The 19,175-nt window shown below is 48.1% G+C and overlaps 1 protein-coding gene across 3 annotated transcripts in view; it reads right to left on the bottom strand.

The window, feature by feature from the left end:
- The window catches only part of ABTB3 (ankyrin repeat and BTB domain containing 3), a 180,805-nt gene that overhangs the window by 54,395 nt on the left and 107,235 nt on the right, over positions 1-19,175 (bottom strand). For all 3 annotated transcript variants that reach the window (XM_054219397.1, XM_054219484.1, XM_054219575.1), the window contains exon 3: positions 8,392-8,596. In XM_054219397.1, the coding sequence (XP_054075372.1) occupies positions 8,392-8,596 (205 nt within the window). The remainder of the gene's footprint in view (positions 1-8,391; positions 8,597-19,175) is intronic.

Raw genomic sequence — 19,175 nt, 5'->3', positions numbered from 1 at the left:
TTATATGTTTTGGAAGCACATGCCTTAATTAAATTAATCTAACCACAGTAGGAATGTGCTGGGCTTGACTCTGCCCACACAACGTGGAAAGTCAGGAGCAGCGCAACTGCAGCAGAAGCATCTTTCAGGGGTGCAGGCAGGCGAGCCCTCTGATCTCCTCCTCCAGCCTATCTTTGTACCCGTGCTTAACTTTAAACACATGGCTCCCATCCTCTTTAATTCACTGCAGTTCAAAGTTAAGCATGAGCTTAAGCAATGTCCCAAATAAAGGATGGATTTTGGCACAGGCTTGTATTTTCCTCAACTGTCATCTAAGGCAAAAAACATGCCAGATGGGGATGCAGGGAGAGGTCTCTGCACAGAGCAATCCCCATCCCACCAAAAGAGCTGGGAGGTGGGAGGGGGATAGGAGAAGCCAACAAAAAGCAGATTGCCAAGGGCTGGACCCTTCTGGGCACTGTCTCCCTGGTCCTTGGCAAGGGGACAACCAGCTCCTCTCCGAGCATATGATTCTACGATTCTATGCCCTGCGTCCCTGGGTCCCCTACTTCAACACAAAGGGGAATTATCAGAGCCCCACAAACCCTCACATTTCCAGTTCCTCCCTCAGTGGAGCATCCCTCCCCATCCCCTTCTGCCACCCAGTGCCCCTCCTGCAGCTATTTTGGGATGGCTCAGGGACTCATGAGCTCCTGTGCCTTGCAGACATTTGCAGGCAATACCCAGCTGGCTCCCCCCCGGCCATGAGGGACAACCACCCGCCTTCCTCTCCCATTCCAGATATCACACATCCTTCTCCACATTAACCTCAGACGTGGCAGCTCCCCAGCAGCATCCACCCATGCCTCTCCCCGGCACCCTCCCTCCGGATGGGGCCAATGACCCCTCTTGTCCAATCAGACCTCAAACCTCTCTCATTTTTTTTGTGGGGTTGATGTCTCTGGGGCACTTCAAATTACAAAATGGCTCATCAGGAAAGTAAATGTTATTGGGGGCGCCCAAATGTAAGGCATAACTTGCTCCACTGATGCCACTTTTTGCCCCAAACCCACACTCCTCCAGAGACACACACAGCAGTCCTGGGCTGCCCATCCTCGGTTTGCTGGCACACAGAGATATTAAAAATCCTATCATGCACATGCAATACCTCGGGCTTTTTCTTCATCATCATCATCATTATTATTGTAACCAGTGCCAGTATACCTGTATAAAACAGGAGGGATCGTCGGACCAAAGAGCACGAGAAATGTGCACTGTAAAATGCAATAGGATGCTGCATTATTTTTGTGTGGGTCTATGAGGAGATCTATGAAGCTCCTTTCCGGATGCCACCTGCTGCGACACCAGAGCTGCAAAGGACTAGGGCCAGCACTCCCACAGATCCCAGCTCACAGTAACCCCTGGCCCTGTTTTTTCTCTGTCCCTTCCACGTTCGCAGGGTGCAGACTCCCTGCTGCCCACTGACCGTCACTTCATGGTCCACCTTGCTGCCCAGTCCTTCAAGAGCAGGGCTGCCATACACACGCGCACATCCCCTCTTTTTCTTGATTTCCCAGCAGGTTAAGCAGTTCTTCCTCTCCCCAGTCACTCCCTTTCCCTTGCAGAGAGAAATCCACCTTTTTGGCAGGTCCCGCCTGCCAGGAAAGCAGTGTCCTGTCTCACCCTCTCCTCCCAGTTCCCACTGTTATGGTGGTGACTCCTCTCGAGCTCTCCTCTGGTGGGTGACTCCCTTATCATTTTTGCCAAGCAATGAGAGTCCCAAAGGAAGGACTATTGCCTGTCACCTTCTCTGGTGTGCAGAGTTAAATTGCCTTCCTGGTGGCATGCTCATCACCTCTGAATGCTCCTCACCCAGGCTCCGTCCTTCTCCACCGCCGGTGGTTCTCAAACCCCGGACAGGCCACTAGCCCATTGTTCACAGCAGAGCCTGCAGCACGCTCCAGGTCCAGGAGCTCATCAAGCACGCACAAGAAATTTCCCCAAATAATCACAGCGCTCAAAGAAAATAAATCATCGTTTCAAGTGCAGCACAGCAGCCTCTCTATTTGCAGGGGCACTTCACACTGCTCTTCTTCAGGTGCTGAGCAGGCCACAGGCACACACTCACTGCATATATTAAATCATCCACTACAGAGAGGACTGGCTTGAGGGTCTGCTTCAGGATGGGAACGTAGAAATTCCTGAGGGCTAATCCTATTCAGATTTATTTCCCACAGCCACCTCGCACCGTCCCTCCCTCAGTTTCACCAGCGGTGAAGTGTACACAGCTGCACAGACCTGACCTTGCTATAACTTTAACACTTTCTTTATGGTTCAGTTATCACAATTGCTTTGGATGACTTCTGTTTGCAGGATCCTTTAGCTACTGAGGAGGATGCTGTTGTGGTAGGTGCCAAGTTCTTCACTCGCTCCAGCCAAGGAGTGGTGATGGCAGACCTGCACGGCAATGGCAGCCAAAGTGCTCCACGCAGGTCACTGCTGTTTTACCCATTGCTTTTGCAATTTTAGAGTTAACAGCGCTTCTGAGAAGCAGAAGGCTGTACTTTTGCAAGGAAAAGCCTATGAGACAAAGATAGGGAGATGTTTCTGCTTGCAGATATGAGTCAGCAACTTTAACATTATGAAAACCTCTTTTCATTTGTTTGGTTTTATGCCTGCATTTTCATGGGTGGTTTTTAAAGAAAATCCCAGAGTATGAATTGAAAAGCATTCTCCGTTCTGACAGTCCTTTACAACATATGATGAAACGACATATGAGATGCTAGTCTTTTTAAACATTACTAGAGGATAGAAAAGCATGTTTTTTCCAATGTTTAACAAACATTTCAGATGGGTTTCTGGGCTGCGAAACTAGAGTTTTATATTTACACCATAAGCTACTTGTTTTCCTGGCAAGAAAATACCTTCAGATGCCTTCAGAAGGCTGCCAGCCCCGCTCCTGCCCAGGGACCCAGCAGCACTGACTGATGCACCACACTAGCCCACGCAGCTCTCCCACGCTAGGCAGCTCCTCCACCACCCCAGAAGCCCAGCTAAGGGGCACCCAAGCAACCAGCCTCTGAAAAAGCCAATTCCACATTTTGTTCAGGCTGAAGGATCAATTCTCCTTGCTCTCACACAAGCCTCAGTGAGAAGGGCCTAAGAAGAGGGAGGGTTTACCCTCAGGCTTTCGTGTACCAAGACATCAGTGCTCCAGAGTCCGCACAAGGATATTTGAAAGTCAGTTTTTGAGTTTGCATCCAGTATTTGAATGCGCCATCCCTGTTGCCTCTCCTGCGTTAAAAACATCAATGGCTGAGACTTGAAACGCAACCGAGTCGAAGTGATGACTCGGCCAGCAACCATAACGGAGAAATATTTCACAGGCAGCTTTGACACCAGATTTGAGATGACTGGCTGTGGCGTAAATCCCTGAAGAGATGCCAGCGCTGGGAGCGCGGTGCAGAACAGCCCGGGTAACGCACTGTTCTTGCAGTGCTGCACGCAATTTTCTCTATTTAAAAAAAACCCTATAGCCATCCCATGCACAGCATAAGTCTAGCTTGATAAATTAGATGTAGAATACAGCCCCAGCCCAGCAAGGATGTACCGTCTGACAGCCCAGCTACAAATACTGCCTGAACTATTTCTTGTAACATGTGCAACCTCACATGCTGCAGGCAGCTGCTGATACCATCTCTGAAGGGACTTTTTAAAAGTGGGAAGTTTTATATTTAGGATGCAAATCTAGAGGATTTACGTAAGGATAGATTTGGGGTTTCTTTTTAGAGGCTCTGAGCAAAATCAACCCTGGTGTTAACTTTGAGTTCAGTGAGGTCACGGTTTTACCATCTGAAGTTTTCAATTAAGTAGTGGATAAAACGATGTAGGGTTACACAGGGCTATGCCATACTGGCACATTAAGCATATATAATGACATCTTCAGATATACATTGCAAGGTGAATACATTTCATAGCAGGACTTCCACATTCCCAGTGCTGGCGCTTTACCTGCTCTTCATCAGCATTCCCCACCAATCCCTCCACTCTGTTCTGGCCTTTGCTGGAGACTGCCCTACCCATGGAGTTTGTACCATGTAATAATTTAAATCAGGGACATTTCCCTGGTCATCTTCTTACCAAAATTGTTCTACGGGTATAATCTGTAGAACAGACACAGCTGTACCAGTTACGAAGGTGCTTTGGATGAGTTCAGGTTATTTTATAGCAGTGGAACATTCTTCTCATTAAGACGGTTGTATCACATTAATTAGCCAGGTACACTAATAACTAACCAAAGCATGAAACAAAATTCAGATGATAACCCAAACCCTTCCGGTTAATCAAAAAATGACGACAGGCTACAATTTGTATGTGTGTGAATGTGCGGGGTACCTGAATATTTTGTGTGTGCGTGTGCAAGGCAGGCAGAAAAATAAAAAGCAAGCAATAGCCCACGGGAGCTTCCTATGGGATTGTTCCGCATACAGAGAAAAGTAGTGAAGGAAAGTGAAAAGAAGGTTAAAACCAGACACGTATCCATCAACTCAATTAAGACTCGAGGGGAAAAGCTAAAGGCTGCCGGGTGGTACAGGGAGTTAATGCTCCTCCAAGACGGAGCAGCAGAGGAAATGCTGGAGAAGGAACTTTGCTGCCGTGGGAGCAGAATTAATGGGTGGTTCTGGACGGGCTGAGCTGCTGAGCAGCCGCTTCTCAATGAGTTGTTAATGGGGAACATGGAGAGTTAGGAAGTAATGAGGACTTTGTCAATACAGCTGTGGATAAAAGTGGCTGAGGAACCACTTAAGGAAAAAACCATCACACAAATCTGCAACTACAGATTCTGCGCTTTCCGGTGCTTAAGAAATTACTTGCAATAATTTTGGAAGCGTTATAGAGGCTGAGAAGCAAAACACAACCATGGGACAGATCCTTTTATTAAACCAGAAGCGGCAAGCAAGAAAGAAATCTTGGTAACAGTGGTCTCATCTACAATTTCTTCTTTTTTTTTTAATTCCTGGGCGAACAAAAGAATGAACAAACCTAAATAATCTGCAGCTGCCTGCAGGTGGAGGCACTGGAGGCGCACTGCTTTCATAGGCAACACCCGGCACAAGACAGATGTTTCCATCGCATCCTGGCTGGGTGCATTAGGGAAGGGGGACCCCCCACACAGGTTTGACCTCCCCTCCTGTACCTCCATACCTGCCAAAATAGCCATCTACGTGGTACCCGGGGCCATGAGATGGCCCACCTCAGCAGGGCTGGCTTCTGTTGGGGCCAACAACACAGCCAAAAAATCACAGGATGTCTTCCAAAGTGACCAGATTGAAAGAAGAATACGAATTTGGGGTGGGAAGGGGTCACACATCCACCTTATGCTTGGGTTTGCTGCCATTTAGGAAGTGGGGAATCTTTTCCAGGTTTTCTGAGCAACCCTGGCCACTTTCCACCACTCCTCCCATGAAAGCAGCCCCTCTGCAAAAGCCTCGCTGTATAATCATTTTCCCCTTTTATTTTATGTAAAGACAAACACTATTAAAAACACACCGCTTTCTCGTTTCTTTACCTCCATGAAGAGCAAACACAGAGAAACACTCCCTAGAAAATAGTCCCTAGAAACAAAGCACCGGATTTATTCAAAGGTAAACATCCCATTTTAAGCGTCCCCCAAGACTTTGAGGGAGGTAGCGCTTTCCATGCTAGAAAGTGCTAAGCCAGGCAGGTCTGCCATCACACCGGTTGTGTGGATTAGGCTTCAGATTCCCTCCCGTATCCAGCCTCCGCAGATGGAGGTGCAGAGCCTTTGTGGCTCCTTAATTCAACCTGGTTCACAGCCCGAATCCAGGTGGGCTGGAGATGAGTGGGAAGGATGGGAGCACCTTTCACGGGGCCACCGAGCCCTACGAGTGCCAGGGGGAGCTCTCTGGCCACATCCCGCAACCCCCTCCACCCTGGGCATGCATGGTCAGGGAGGAGGATGCCAAGACGGTAGCCAAGTAGCCAAGGACAACACCTCTTTCATGGAAATACTGTCTACAGCCAGATCCATGCAGTCCTGGCTTCTCTGCACCAGCAGGGACACAGAGAGGCCAAGGACAGGGAAAGATGCCTGGACCTCCTTGCCTCCTTCTGGGCTTCTTCCAACATAAAAGTGATTGTCGCAGCCAGAGACAAAAAGAGGGAATAAGGCATGTAGATAAGGCACAAAGCTTTGCCAAGATTCTGCATATAAAAATGTCATGTTTAACAAACCCACTCCCTCGCAACACACAAAAACCCATCATGGAAACCAAAACCACCAGAAGCAAGTCATGGACCACAAAGCATGCTTGCACCTAAAAAAGGAAATAGGTAGGAAGGCTCCTCAGAGCGCTAAGGAGAAGTCAGCTTCACCGGTCTCCTTTCTGAGCAGCCCACGACGGTTACATCCAGCTGGGGAAGCTCCAGAGCACAACCCTATGGAAATATGCGGGCTCATGCTTAACCCTGCATCGCTCCCACTCCAGCACTAAGTACTAACGCATGTTTGATTAGGCAACAGGAGGAGTATCTGCTCCTTCCAAAAGTGACCACAAGCTCTTGGCAATAACGCCGAGTACTTGCTCTGGCCCTAACCGCACACCGCAGTTGTTAAACTGGCCTGCCAAAGGAAGACGTCTTGCCAGACGGAGTATTCAAAATAAAGCAATGAAGAACAATCACTTTAAATAATCAGCGTTTTGACTGCTCTAATGAAGAGAACACATATTAAGGCGACCTCAGAGAAAGGAAAACCTATTAGAGCAAATTCTAAAAGTGATTTTTCAAATATCCCTGCCTTTTTCACTTTCCACGGGGAACTCTGCAGAAATCTTACAAAACCAAAGCCTCAGCATTATTCACTTTTATATTCCCACTGGTTCCAGTGGCATTACTCCCACAGATGAGGACTAGAGATCAGGTGACGGTGTTTTCTAATTTTAGTTATGTTTTGTGCATACGAACCACTCCTGGAGACGAGTTAGGCCTTCTGCAATAACGAGGCTGGCTGACAAGTCATGAAATTAAAAATAATTTAGAAAAATTAGCAAATTCTGGATTCTTGTCATTTCCCTTCTTTTTTTCTTTTTTTTCATACTTGGGAAACAATAGAGCAAAAAGCGACAAACATGCTCATGGAGCGACCCAAACTTGAAAAGAAACAAAATGCCATCCAAAGGCAAATGGCAAAATTCCCAGCAACATCATTAATGCCAGAGTTTCATCTTGTATGCTTTTCTATGAATTGATACAAAATTATTTCAATGAAGATACCATGTCATATACCGTTTACAATTACACATACGATGAGATTCTCAAATGCTGCTGTTGAGATGCAGACCTCATACTGAAACAATAACCAAGCCCTGTACATGCAGCTCTCGGGGCACACGTGCAAATCAGAGTTTGGCTCACGCATACAGCGTGATATATACATTGGGATGTAAATGTGGAGCCCAGCTTGGAAAAGGAGCTTGCGTTTGCATCCATGATACCCATCCAAAAAATCAATACCCAGTGCTTTCCAAGCACCAGCCGCTCCACTGATGTCCGTACCGGGGAAGCGTGGTTTAGGGTTGGTGAGAAGCGTGGCAAGAAAACAGCACAGCGTGCCCCAGCACACAAGTGGAGGCTTGTGTTACTAGAGGGTTCACTGGCCTTTTGACAGGAGATGGCTTTATTTTCTTGGCCAGCAAGCTGTTCTGGTTGCTTTCTGCAGAGCTGCCCTGTGCTGGGCACCCTGCCTGCCAACGGGCATTTGGTGACCACATCACCAGCTTCAGTGGTGTCTCCTTCTCACCTTATGGCGACAGGGCCCCAGGTGTTCCCCCCATTGCCCTGGCCATTCCCAGCGGGGGGCACAACAGCAGCACAGATGGTGCCTGTCATGTCGCCATCCAGAGCAGCCCTGAGGTTACTCCTGTGCCCAGATACTCGGCACGGCTGGAGCCCAGCATCTTTAATGACCTTTCCTTTCTACACACTACTCTATTCATTTTCCACTTCCCCAATCACAGCTGTCGAGCCCTATTAATGTGCAGAAAAAACACATTTAAACCCGAACCTGCTAGGCCAGAAATAGAAGTTCTCATTTTCTTTTCCAAAACACAGAATAGCTGAGCAACAACGAAAGGAAAAGGAAATCTCTCCCAAGTGCACATCTGGAACCAATTTGCTGTATGTAGCCACTGGGTGTCACTTTTGATATATAGTGGGTCAGCCACGCAGCGCTTCGGCGAGAGAAATGGATTTCAAAGAGGTGATCCTAAACCAAACCAGACTGCTCCGCAGCCTCTCACGCGCAAGCTGTAATTAGCAATTAGCCAGATAGGCTGATTTATTAATGAAACGTCTTCACCACGACATTAAGCACTGTGCAGCGGCTCTTACCTCTCGGTTTGCAGCGTGACTTTTGACGGCTCCACGTTGGGGTTTTCCCACTCCATCTGCGGACAGTGCATGAAGTAGCAGAGGGTGTACAGAGCCTCCGGCTCCCAGTAGAGCGATCCCTGTTTCTGGTGCATCGGCGTCCCGTTCCCGTGCTGCTTGGCGTTGAGGGGCTGGAGGTGGTGCATTGCTCGAGACACCAGGTCGCCTGGAAAAAAAGCAAAAGCTGGGTGAATGCCAGGCTTTACGGCTGCCTCTCCCCACAGTTTTTCAAACCAAAAACCAAAAGGCGTGCCAGGTCGATTTTTCCTTCCAGTTGACCTTGCCATGTGCAAACAGTAAAGGGTAGGAGAGGATCCTGTGCACTGCTGATCGCCAGATCGGACTTTGCCTGGTGGTTCACGCAGCGTGGTGAGACATACCTGGGCTGCAGACAAGCCCCCGACGGCCTGGGGGAGATGGAATTCTGCAAATATGGTGGGTCAGCCACATCAGGCTGGCCCATCTCAGCACCACCATAAGAGCCAGTACACTGGGGCTGGGGGCACAGCTACCTATAGGCAGTCCTTGGAGACTGCCGAAACCCCACAGTCCCAAAAACGACCAGTGTGGATGATGCAGAGCGGCACCAAAAGCCATTCCTCCTGGGCAGAGAGTGGCAGGGAAAGGCAGTCCCTTGCAACGAGGAAGGAGGCAGTCAGATAATGCACAGAGCACGGCGGGAGCGTGCGAAGGGACACATGGGTGAAGAAAGAAGGGGAAAAAAATTGCAAAAAGACAGTATCCGAAACGCACAACTACAAATTACAATCCGTAAGCCCAGGCTAGGCCTGGAAAACTTCACGTTAGCAGAAGAGCAAAACCTGTGAAGTTTCTCACCCAGCCCCTCGGGTTTCCAGGGCAGAGAAAATGGCCCAAGAGAAAGATGCTCCTCGTCTTCCCTGCGACAACGTGGTTCTCGTCGCTTCCTCGCAGGGCAGTTATGGGAAATCAGCCACAATATATGGACCGGGATCAGAAAAGCCAGCAAGCGAGATTAGCAGGCAAATATATGGGCAAGCAGCAGTGAGTCACTTAGCACAGTACTGATTGTAACTAATTAACTAAAGCATCTCCCTCCGAGGCAGTGAATTTTACGTTTGTTGACTAGTGACCACTCTATCAAAGGCAGGGAAACAACTGTGGTTATAAACTGCCTGTTTTCACAGGTTCAAATCACTCTGAGAGAGCTTTAGGGGGAAATAATGATCTCAGATCAAATCAGATGGTTTGTTTTAAATGAAAATCCGAGCGAGAGCCCTTTGGGTCATTCTTAAGTTATACAAAAGTGAGTGATGAGGAAAAGAGGACATAATTTTCCACAGTTAAGAAGAAGTCACACGCTCTCTCTTATTTGCTTTTCCCGAGCAACCACTGAGCACTAAAACTTGGAAGGAGAAGTTGGAAATGTACACCAACGTAGGCACATAAAACAAAATCTGGCGTGGGGGGAAAGCTGAATAATGAACTCCTGGGCAAACTTAAAGGAGAACCATTTTGACTGTGGGCAAGGCAGAGTACAGGTTTTTTTGCAAAGTCCCACCCCTGTGAAGACATCACAGCACATCACCTCTCTCCAGCCTGACTCGCACAGAAAATGATGCTGCTGCTGTGATAACGCACACCAGGGAGAACAGAAACATCTCCTTGAAAAATGCTCAGCCCAGTCCTCCAAAAACACAGCCTTAAAACCATGAAGAGAAGAAAACCGCTGGCATGAGAAAACTGCCGAGTCCATGATTTCAGGGTTTTGACACAATTTTTTGCTGCACTCTGCAATATTCCTCTGATTCAAAGCTTTCATTTAAAAATAGTTTCTGTCTTTTCCCTCCGCCAGGAAATTGTCATGATAGGACCAATCTTGCAGCCCCTGCATGCTCATAATTTCCGAGAGAAGCTGCGCATGAGGAAAGCCTGAAGGTTCGGGTCCGCGGCAGGAAGAGACGTCCCTCTGAGATGACTCCCCCAGTTCTGCACAAAATTATTTCCAGGCGACCAGCAGCAGCAGGAAAGTTTGGGACCTCCTTCACTCAGCCCACTCTGTCACAGCAGACGTGCGCTGCCAAGCCTAGCGCGGGACAATTTAACTGCTAACAGCCTTGCTGATAGCAAAAAGTAAATTCCTCTCTTTTTCTCCAAAAAAATTCATAGAAAGTGCCGGCTGCAACGTGCAGCTTTAACAATAATAGCAAAACCAGAGAAAAAGGAGTTGCACTTAATTCAGCCTTTTCAGACCCAAGCCACTACGGCACTAAAACATGTGATTGAAGTTAAGCACATGACTAGTCTTATTTCGGCTGATTGAGAGAGCAGGCACCAGAGAACCTCCCCATCTTCTGTACCCAACGATGAATAAAAACCAGGATGCAATTTAGGCCCAGATTTGGGCTGCAGCATTACTTCATCCCCACTCCTCCCCGAGCGCTGGGGCGATGCGACTTCAGTGACACATCCAGCACCAGAGGAAGCCGCGGGGTGAGTAAGGAGGGAAAAGCAGCAGCAAGAACGACACAGGCAGGGCAGGCAGCCCAGCATCTCCAGCCTCCCTGAAAGCAATGGCAAAGCTCCCATCCATTTCAATATGACCAGGAGTTCACCCTTTTGTTCTGTATTTCCTCAACTGCTTCTTAAGAAACCCAAACCAATCCATGCCATTAAAGCTGAATTAATGCTTTTTATGTTGAAGCCTCATTTAATTACATTATACCAAGAACTGATTGGCTTAGATCTTGCTTCTGCCTTTGCCATGTTATCTCTAGTTATATTTCAAATAATTTCTATATTAACAATTATTATAACATTCCTCCATCAGAGACAACTCAAAGCTTAAATAATCAATACCTATAAAGCATCGAGCTTCACGGGGGCCAGTCAGTAAGCATAAAGAGCTGCATTATGATCTTGGTACCCAACAGGCAGAGCACTAGAGGCAGGACAGGAATTGCTGCTCTCTATCTTATTGCACGGTGTAACCTCGGACAAGCCACCACATGCCCTAGTGCTCTCTTCCTCCTCCAGCCGCATCCAGTTACGGTGCAAACTCTTCAGGGCAGGGACTGTGCCTTAGCGTATCTGTGCATCAGGATCAGTGCAGAGGAGGGAGCTGACAGACGCGCATACACACTGTATGGTAGTACTCATGCATACTCTGTAAAACGCAGTGCAGTGTAACATCTGGTTCCAGACGCGTGTGTGTTGTTTCAATCCCCACTACATTCTGCTGCTCCTGTTCTTCCTTGCTAATATGCTTTTGCTTCTCCATTTTTCTTCCGAAGAATATACCAAGAGCTGAAACTCTCTTTACTCCTGGCCAGGGTTCCCCAAAGCCCACTGACACAGAGCCAGCTCCATGATGGGACTCACTGGTCCAGTCTCCAGCAGTCAGCCAACTCAGGCCTCACCTGGGAAACCCAACTATATCTGCTCTCCTTGCCAGCTGTAAAAGTCACAGTGTATCTGAACACTGAGGGCAACCTTGAATTTGTGGCCAAGTACAGAGAGGGAATACCCCTTCATCACTGTGTGTTAGCCACCTCTGCGCTTCAGAGCCATGTTCAGCTACAGCAACACGCCGCAAGGGAAGGGTACCTGCTTGCAGCATTGCTGGCTCTTCTGCATCTCTTTTGGTCCTGAAAACACATCTCTCATTGACCAACTGAACGTGTCCATAAGGCCGATAAATTCCTGAGTGCATCATTTCCAAACAAACCCATAAAAAAAATACAAATCCCAGCAGTTGAGTCGATCTTGTAACTCCAGGGAAGCGGCTCCCGAGGGCTGTGGCGTCACAACACAAGGGGCTCGGCGGGGATCCCTGCCTCGTCGTCCCCTGCGCTCATTCTCGCCCCTGTGCCACCGCCTGCAACCCATCTGAGGAACAGACCGGGGAGCCCATCTGCCTGACAAAAAAAAAACCTTGCCAATTTTATTTTGTTTGTAATTTAAACCAAATAAACACTTCCACAATTTATGCAACATAAGCCAAGCCAGCCGCTGCACAAACTGCTCTGCTGGCAGAGACAGGGAGAGGAAGACATCGCGTTGCGTGGGGTAGACACCAAAAAAACACGAACAGTGAGGTGGGGGAGGATATTTGAGGATATTTTTGTTGCCGAAGCTAAGAAGGCAGAACTGGAGGGCAGGCTCCTAGAGGACAGCAAGGCAGCAGCATGCCCCAGGGCGGCACTGCCTTCCAGCCCTGGATCAGAACGAAGAGCTCCGGCCACGCGGCTCCACGCTGGAGCTCGTCAGCCTGGAGGAGAAACACCGTGCCTTACACACCAGGTAGCAAAGGACTCAGGAAGCCACCACTGCACCACAGCCGCTGTGGCTACCAGCATTTCAACCTTTCCACGACTAAAGCGGGACCTGCCCGTCGCAGCTGCTCTCAGTTCAGCACAGTTTATGAACCCAAGGTCCACATAGATCTGATTTAAAGACAGAAAATATTACGTAATGCGCATGTTGTGACACAGGCCTGGTTTAAGGCACTACTGAATATTTAAGAAACAGCTTCACTGACTTCAAGCCAAAGATGCGATGTGACAGGGAAAGTTAAGCTGCTCCAGTCTGTATAGGGGTGACATATGAACAAAGTACAGGACTTTACTGGACGGCTTGAGCCCTTGTGGAATAATTACTAAAATGGCCAAAAATACAGGATTTTTCACACATTAAGGAAAGTTATGGAATCAAAAGGCTTCTAAGGTAGAATACAGCCACAGCTGGCATGCGAAGAATGCAACATCTGTGATTCCCTGTACAAGATTGCCTGCGAAGCTACATGAGGGACAGGATGGAATGTGATCATTCCATGGCCTTGCCTTGTGACGAATAGCAGATATGGGAACGAGATGGTACTACAGAACCAATAAGCTGCCTACTTGCCACCCTGAGCCAACATTTCGTCAAATTTTGATGAAATGCTGTCCTTTGTGCAAACTTTGCTCATTATAATGTACCAAAACACACCTCCATCCCGAAGGCTACCCGCCTCCAAGGTGCGACCACTCCTCGAGTCTGCGCCCTGAATTTTTCGTAAACTATACCTTTAAATGTGAAGCAAGAGAATTTTACACCAATCATAATAAAAGTATTTATGACTAAAGTCACTCAAACTCCACCTTGAAGATAACAAATAGTATAAAAATAGCCCGAGACAGGGGGGATATCCGGGAAGACACCATCGCGAACCAGTCGAGGAGGACTCTATCGCTGAGTCCGGGATCAGTCGATGGGCTGAGCCTTTCTTCCCCCCCATAGGGACACCTTTGGGTAAGACTCAGACTATACCGCGTGCTTCCTCAGGAAACTTAGAAATCTCTCTAGAGAATCTCTTCTACATTTACAGCCAGGCTGTATTGTTTATAACTTCATCGCTTGTTTTGTACATTTAACAATACTTTCATTTGCACGTGCTTTGCAGACAGTGTCTTTATCACAAGCAATCATAAGAACCTATATATCTGTTGTTAAAATAAACTGCACTGTTTAAGTAGCTAGTCGTTTCGGTTTCTCACTGAACGCGACCAAAGACTCAAGGGTGGCCGTGTTAGTTCAGGAGCACAACTAGACTGAAGGTGCAGCCCACGATTAGTGTATCCAAATCATAACAATACATATTAAACGCGATTGGACTCATAGTGCTGAATTGGGCATCACTCAGAATTTAAACCCAGCCACACCTAGCCTCCCACCTCGGTGAGGAGTGTTAGAATGCAAGGGGGTTTATTTCCTGCCAAAATCGCTTTGCCCCGTCCACGCAACAGCTCTCTCCACAGTGACCAGTGAAGCGTTTTTTTGGTGGTTTTGTTTTACTGTGTTTAGCTTCAGTAAAAGGTATTATCCTATCTCTTACTATTTTAGAGCCCAGTGTTTGAAAAATAACACATCCATTTCCAATTTTGTAACAGAGGAGGGGGAAAGATGAAGAAAAACAGAAAGGGGAGGAAGAAAGAGGAAACGATGGATGCCCAGTGCCCATGTCTGAGCAGCTTCCTGTGGGATTTTACGGTCTGTCATGATGGACCTGATCTTGCAGTCATGCCTGCCTAAGAGCAGGCTCACTGCTTTCAGAGGGATAAACTTCCACAGTCGAAAACATTCAGCTGGGTGCATGTTTGCACAACCGCAACCCCGAGGTGAACGACACTGGACTGATCCTTACACAGCTGCTCCCTATGACACCTACCTAAAGTTCTTCTTGTTCCAAACACATGTCCTAAAAACCACAAGAACAATGTAATGATGGTATCTTTGCACACTGTCGACAAGCCACACAGTTCTTTGGCCTGTGTCTTTCCTTCAAAGCCCAGGGGAGGGAGGAGGATCTGTTGTCATCGCAGACCTCTTTCTGTGTGATGCCCCGTTACGGCACCGTGCGAAGCAGCAGCCAGCCATGTTTCTAGCTCAACAGCATCCTGCAGGCAGCACCCATCAGCTCAATAATGCTGGTCTGATCATCCCTCCAGCTGTCCATGACTTGAATGTGCGTAGCCTGCTCTCAGGAATCATGCCCTGCGGTGGGGCTCGTTGACAGCAGCAGTGTTGCTGCTTCGCTTTGCTACCTGGATGAACATTTTCTCCTGCACAAGTGGGCCAGAGCCACAGACTGGAGTCATGTCGGTTCTTCAGAGCCCTTAACGTTCTTCTGCATCCTGTCCAGACCACCAACAGGAGAAGTGTTGGCCAAGGAGCTGTACTCGAGATGCCAACTTCCACAACTCGGATGGTAGTTTCAAGTTTGCCTCCCTTACAAGCACGAGTCAGGTGCAAAACTCACTTTCTTGACCTGGATTCATTTCACACCTCAGTATAAAGGTCTTGGATCTACAGCTTTTGCTCAGGACCAGCTTTGGGGAGACTGTATTGAAAACATGAAGTATAACCCTGATAATAAACCAAGCTCTATTCAATCCAACTGCTACCTGGTAGTCATGGCCATCCTGCATCCTTCCCGTACTGTAGCTAAGTCTCTCTCCCTTTCTCCCTCCCTGTTGCCCCTGGTTTCTGCACCGAAGTGATCTATTGCTCCAGCTCACCCTGGCGTACGTCTGGAAGCACATGAACGCAGGTGAGTATGAGTAGTTGAACTGTGTCTCCTGTACCGCAGCTCACCGCCTCCAGCCACCCGCTCAGTCGGCGGCCCCAGCCATCCCCACACTCTTGATTTCAGCTGCGCTGCTCCTTCATGTTTGCTCTGCCTCTGGTGTTACATCAATCTCTGTGTTTCAACAGTCAGCTGAGCAAAAACTGCTCGAGGAAAACCTTTCCTCAAATGATTTATTGGAGGGTGTGCTATCATTAACTCAAGACGACCCATCTATACCAGGAAAGGAGTCTGCAGAGAGCTAGGGTGGGGGCACACTGGAAGGCATTTAGTATGTATTTTACTGTGCATATGCTCTTAGCATCAAGTATCTCCAAACATAAAGCTATGCTAACCTTGGCACACAGTACACTCCCGATTCAAGAGCCAGCTGCCTCAGGCTGTGGGTGCTCTTGGAGCACCATAACCTGCAGTCAGTGGAGAACCCCACGTGCGACAGATTCACCGTCGAGCTCACCTTGCAGAAATTTCCCCATCTCTGCTTGCCCACGTCGTGCTTCTATGTGAATTTGCTACCCCAGGCAACCTTTTCTTCTCCTAACAGCCATTCACCTCTCCCACAGAAGAGCAAACGAAGGAGCTGTGGTCCCAAACTCCGAATTCAGCGCCAAAACACAGGACCAGGATACAAGCAGCGCATTTCCTGACAGTGGCTTCCCTGTGGCCTCCCACAGATTGTTTAACCTTTTATCTCCTCTTATCCCACCATCACAAGAAGCTTCTATTTATATTACAGAGTACGTGTTCGTGTGCGATTTAGTGTTTGCAAAGCCTTTGAAGACTGAGAAATTAGGGATTGCATATATCCCATAAAAAAGCCACAATAATAATTAAACTTTTTCAAGTTAACACACCTATTATAATAACACTATTACCCTCAAAATCTCCTATCCAGTGTGGCAAGCATGATGTTTGTGTTTGATTCCCCTTAAACCACATCAACTCCAAACAAAGCAGGCTTTGACTCGATGAGCTATTCATCCGCCGACCTAATGCAAAGCCTTCTCTATGCGGACAGCCATTGCCTTATGGACCACCGTCCCTGGATTTTCTTTGGCCTAGCATGGACCCACGTCCTCAAATTCTGAATTTAAGAGCCCCCTATGGCTGAGAAGACCAGCTGAAGAGTGCTCACCCTGGCCTGGCAATTGCCTGCGCTCTACAAAGCAGGGACAGGGAAGACTGCAAACCTAAGGAAAGGAAAATTCTGTTTTAACTCCAAGTGTGCTGCGATGCACAGGAGTTCAGAGGTGAATAGGAGTCTGCACCTCAAGGGTGTTGTACATGGGGCAGTCCTGAGCCCAATACACTGGCGTATCGGGGAAGGGCGGTGGAGGTTTGGAGCTCCAGCATCCCCCACCCACCAAGGCGATACCTTCTGCCTCTAACCATTAAGCCTGAGTGGACTTCAATGCATGAGGTAGAAGCCCTGGGGGAACAAAACCACCTACGTGGGGGACAGACCCCAGTTTGGCCCCCAGGAAGGCAAAGAAGGCTGAGCCTCCCCCATGGCGGAAGCCCCCAGAGGAGCCCTGACTGCAGACTGGGACCCGGACAAGTGACAGCTGCTTCCAGTCAGCCCCTGTAACGCAAGAAACAAATCCACCCCCCAGGTCAGCAGGGAAGTGACAGGGAAGGTGAAGCCTTAGCAGAGTGTGGACTGGTATTTTCAAATTATCATCCCTCCTGCCTTGTTTCCACTAATAAATAAATATATTGCTTTATGGTTTATGACACTGGGTATCTGAGGGGAAGGGAAGAAAAGTGTGGGGTTCTTTGGGCCTGTTAAGCAACCCATACCCCTTCTTGTGCACAGACGGAGCCTGCACATGGAGGCTCAGATCCATCACTTGGAGGGGGGCTGCAAAGAGAACGGAGTAGCAGGTAGGGGAGCCAGCCACCAGCTAGCACTTAATGGAGGCAAGAAACTATCTAGCACTTAAACATAGCATTAATCTGCCTTCTTGTCTCTGCTGGTGGACGAAGGGGCACCTCAACAATTTCTCTTTTTAGCTCTTACACACAGAGTGGATGACGTGTGGGTGGCAGTGAAGAGGAACTGCAAACAAGATGCCCAGAAAGTGGTGGGAGAGTGAGGACATAGAGATCTCGTGCAATAACACAGCGGAGGACCACTGAGCACTCAGAAAAGTATCATCACATCTGGAGACTGCCCACACAGGCTGCCAGTCTATGGCCAGACCCTAGGCTGAAGGGAGCACTGCTGCCTGAATTGCAGGTCTCAGCTGGTACCTCCACTTAGCTCGGCACTGCGCTGCACGAACATAACCGTTCACAGGAAATAAGCTTTGGTCTTCCGCTACGGTGATGCTTCGTCTGAGAAAAATACCTGACAAACACGGTTTTTGTTCTGGCTGTAAATAAGCAGAGTCCTTACAACAACCTTCCTTCAGATGCCACCCTTCCAGCAAGCACCTTTACTTGCTCCTAAGCCTGGGTTTAACCTCGTATTTACAGGCGACCTTGTTTCAGCTATTTTCATTTTCTTCCTAGTAGCTGCTGTGTTTTGGATTTAGTATGAGAATAATGTTGATAACACAACAGTTGTTGCTTAGTTGTTGCTAAATAATGCTTGTACTAAGTCAAGGACTTTTTCAGCTTCCCATAGAAGCTGAGAGGGAGCACAGACAGGACAAGCTGGCCAAGAGAATATTCCATACCATAGATGTCATGCTCAGTATATAAATGGGGGGTGGCCAGAGAGCAGGAATCCGTGATTCAGTCAATTGCGTGGCGAGCAATTGTATTGCATCATTTTCTTTTTTTAAAATATTCTTTTACCATTAATATTATTTTCTCTTCCGTTACTGTTCTATTAAACTGTCTTTATTGCAACCCATGAGGTTTTTTTCCTTTTTCTCCCTCTTCTCCCTACCCTATAGGGGGAATGGGGGGACGCGCAGTGAGTGAACGGCTGCGTGGTCCTAGCTGCCAGCTGGGGTTAAACCACGACAACAGGACATGAATCGGTTTGTGCGGCTCCTGCAGTGCTCCCTCCTGTCGGATGCAGAGGACTGAGACTAGATGAAAAGGCAAGGGAAGGGATGCCGACTTTCATCATCTCCTCGGCTGGGGCTGCGAGGAGAAATGAAAAACAGCATTGGTATGTGCAATCACATTCCTATTTACACGTGAGAAGTAACCCTTTCTTTCATCCCTAAAAGTGTGCCAAGATCTACTGGGAAGCCGTTACTTTGGAAATATATACATTCAGCACTGCGGAGGCAAAGAGAGGACGATGGGGAAGGGTAGCATCGTTTCAATGGCAAAAAGGAAAACCTTGCTGAGACCTGAGTGGTGACATGGAGGAAATACAAGCCTGAACATCGAATCTGAGAGCTCCTGTAAGTTAAACACCATTCAAAGGCTAAAAAGCTCTGAGATCAGCAGTGTTAAGTTGCACCCGCATCTTCAGATTACCCTAGTTTAAAATAAAAATGCCTACTTGTTGTGGTTAACACTCAGGGTAATACCACAACCGCCACCAGTCACTGTGGTTTACACAAGCCTGCGTGGCCAACTTCCCACCCAGGAAAGCCACAGTGGATTGGTTATCTTTGGACTCAGAGCAAGCCCCAGTCAGTTTCCTGCTCTAACCTGATGACATGCGTGAAGACAG

Source organism: Rissa tridactyla, chromosome 1, assembly GCF_028500815.1.
Source record: "Rissa tridactyla isolate bRisTri1 chromosome 1, bRisTri1.patW.cur.20221130, whole genome shotgun sequence".
In the NCBI taxonomy this organism is placed as follows: Eukaryota; Metazoa; Chordata; class Aves; order Charadriiformes; family Laridae; genus Rissa; species Rissa tridactyla.
Note: the sequence above shows the minus strand (reverse complement) of the source record. Positions and strands in the feature narration are given on the sequence as shown.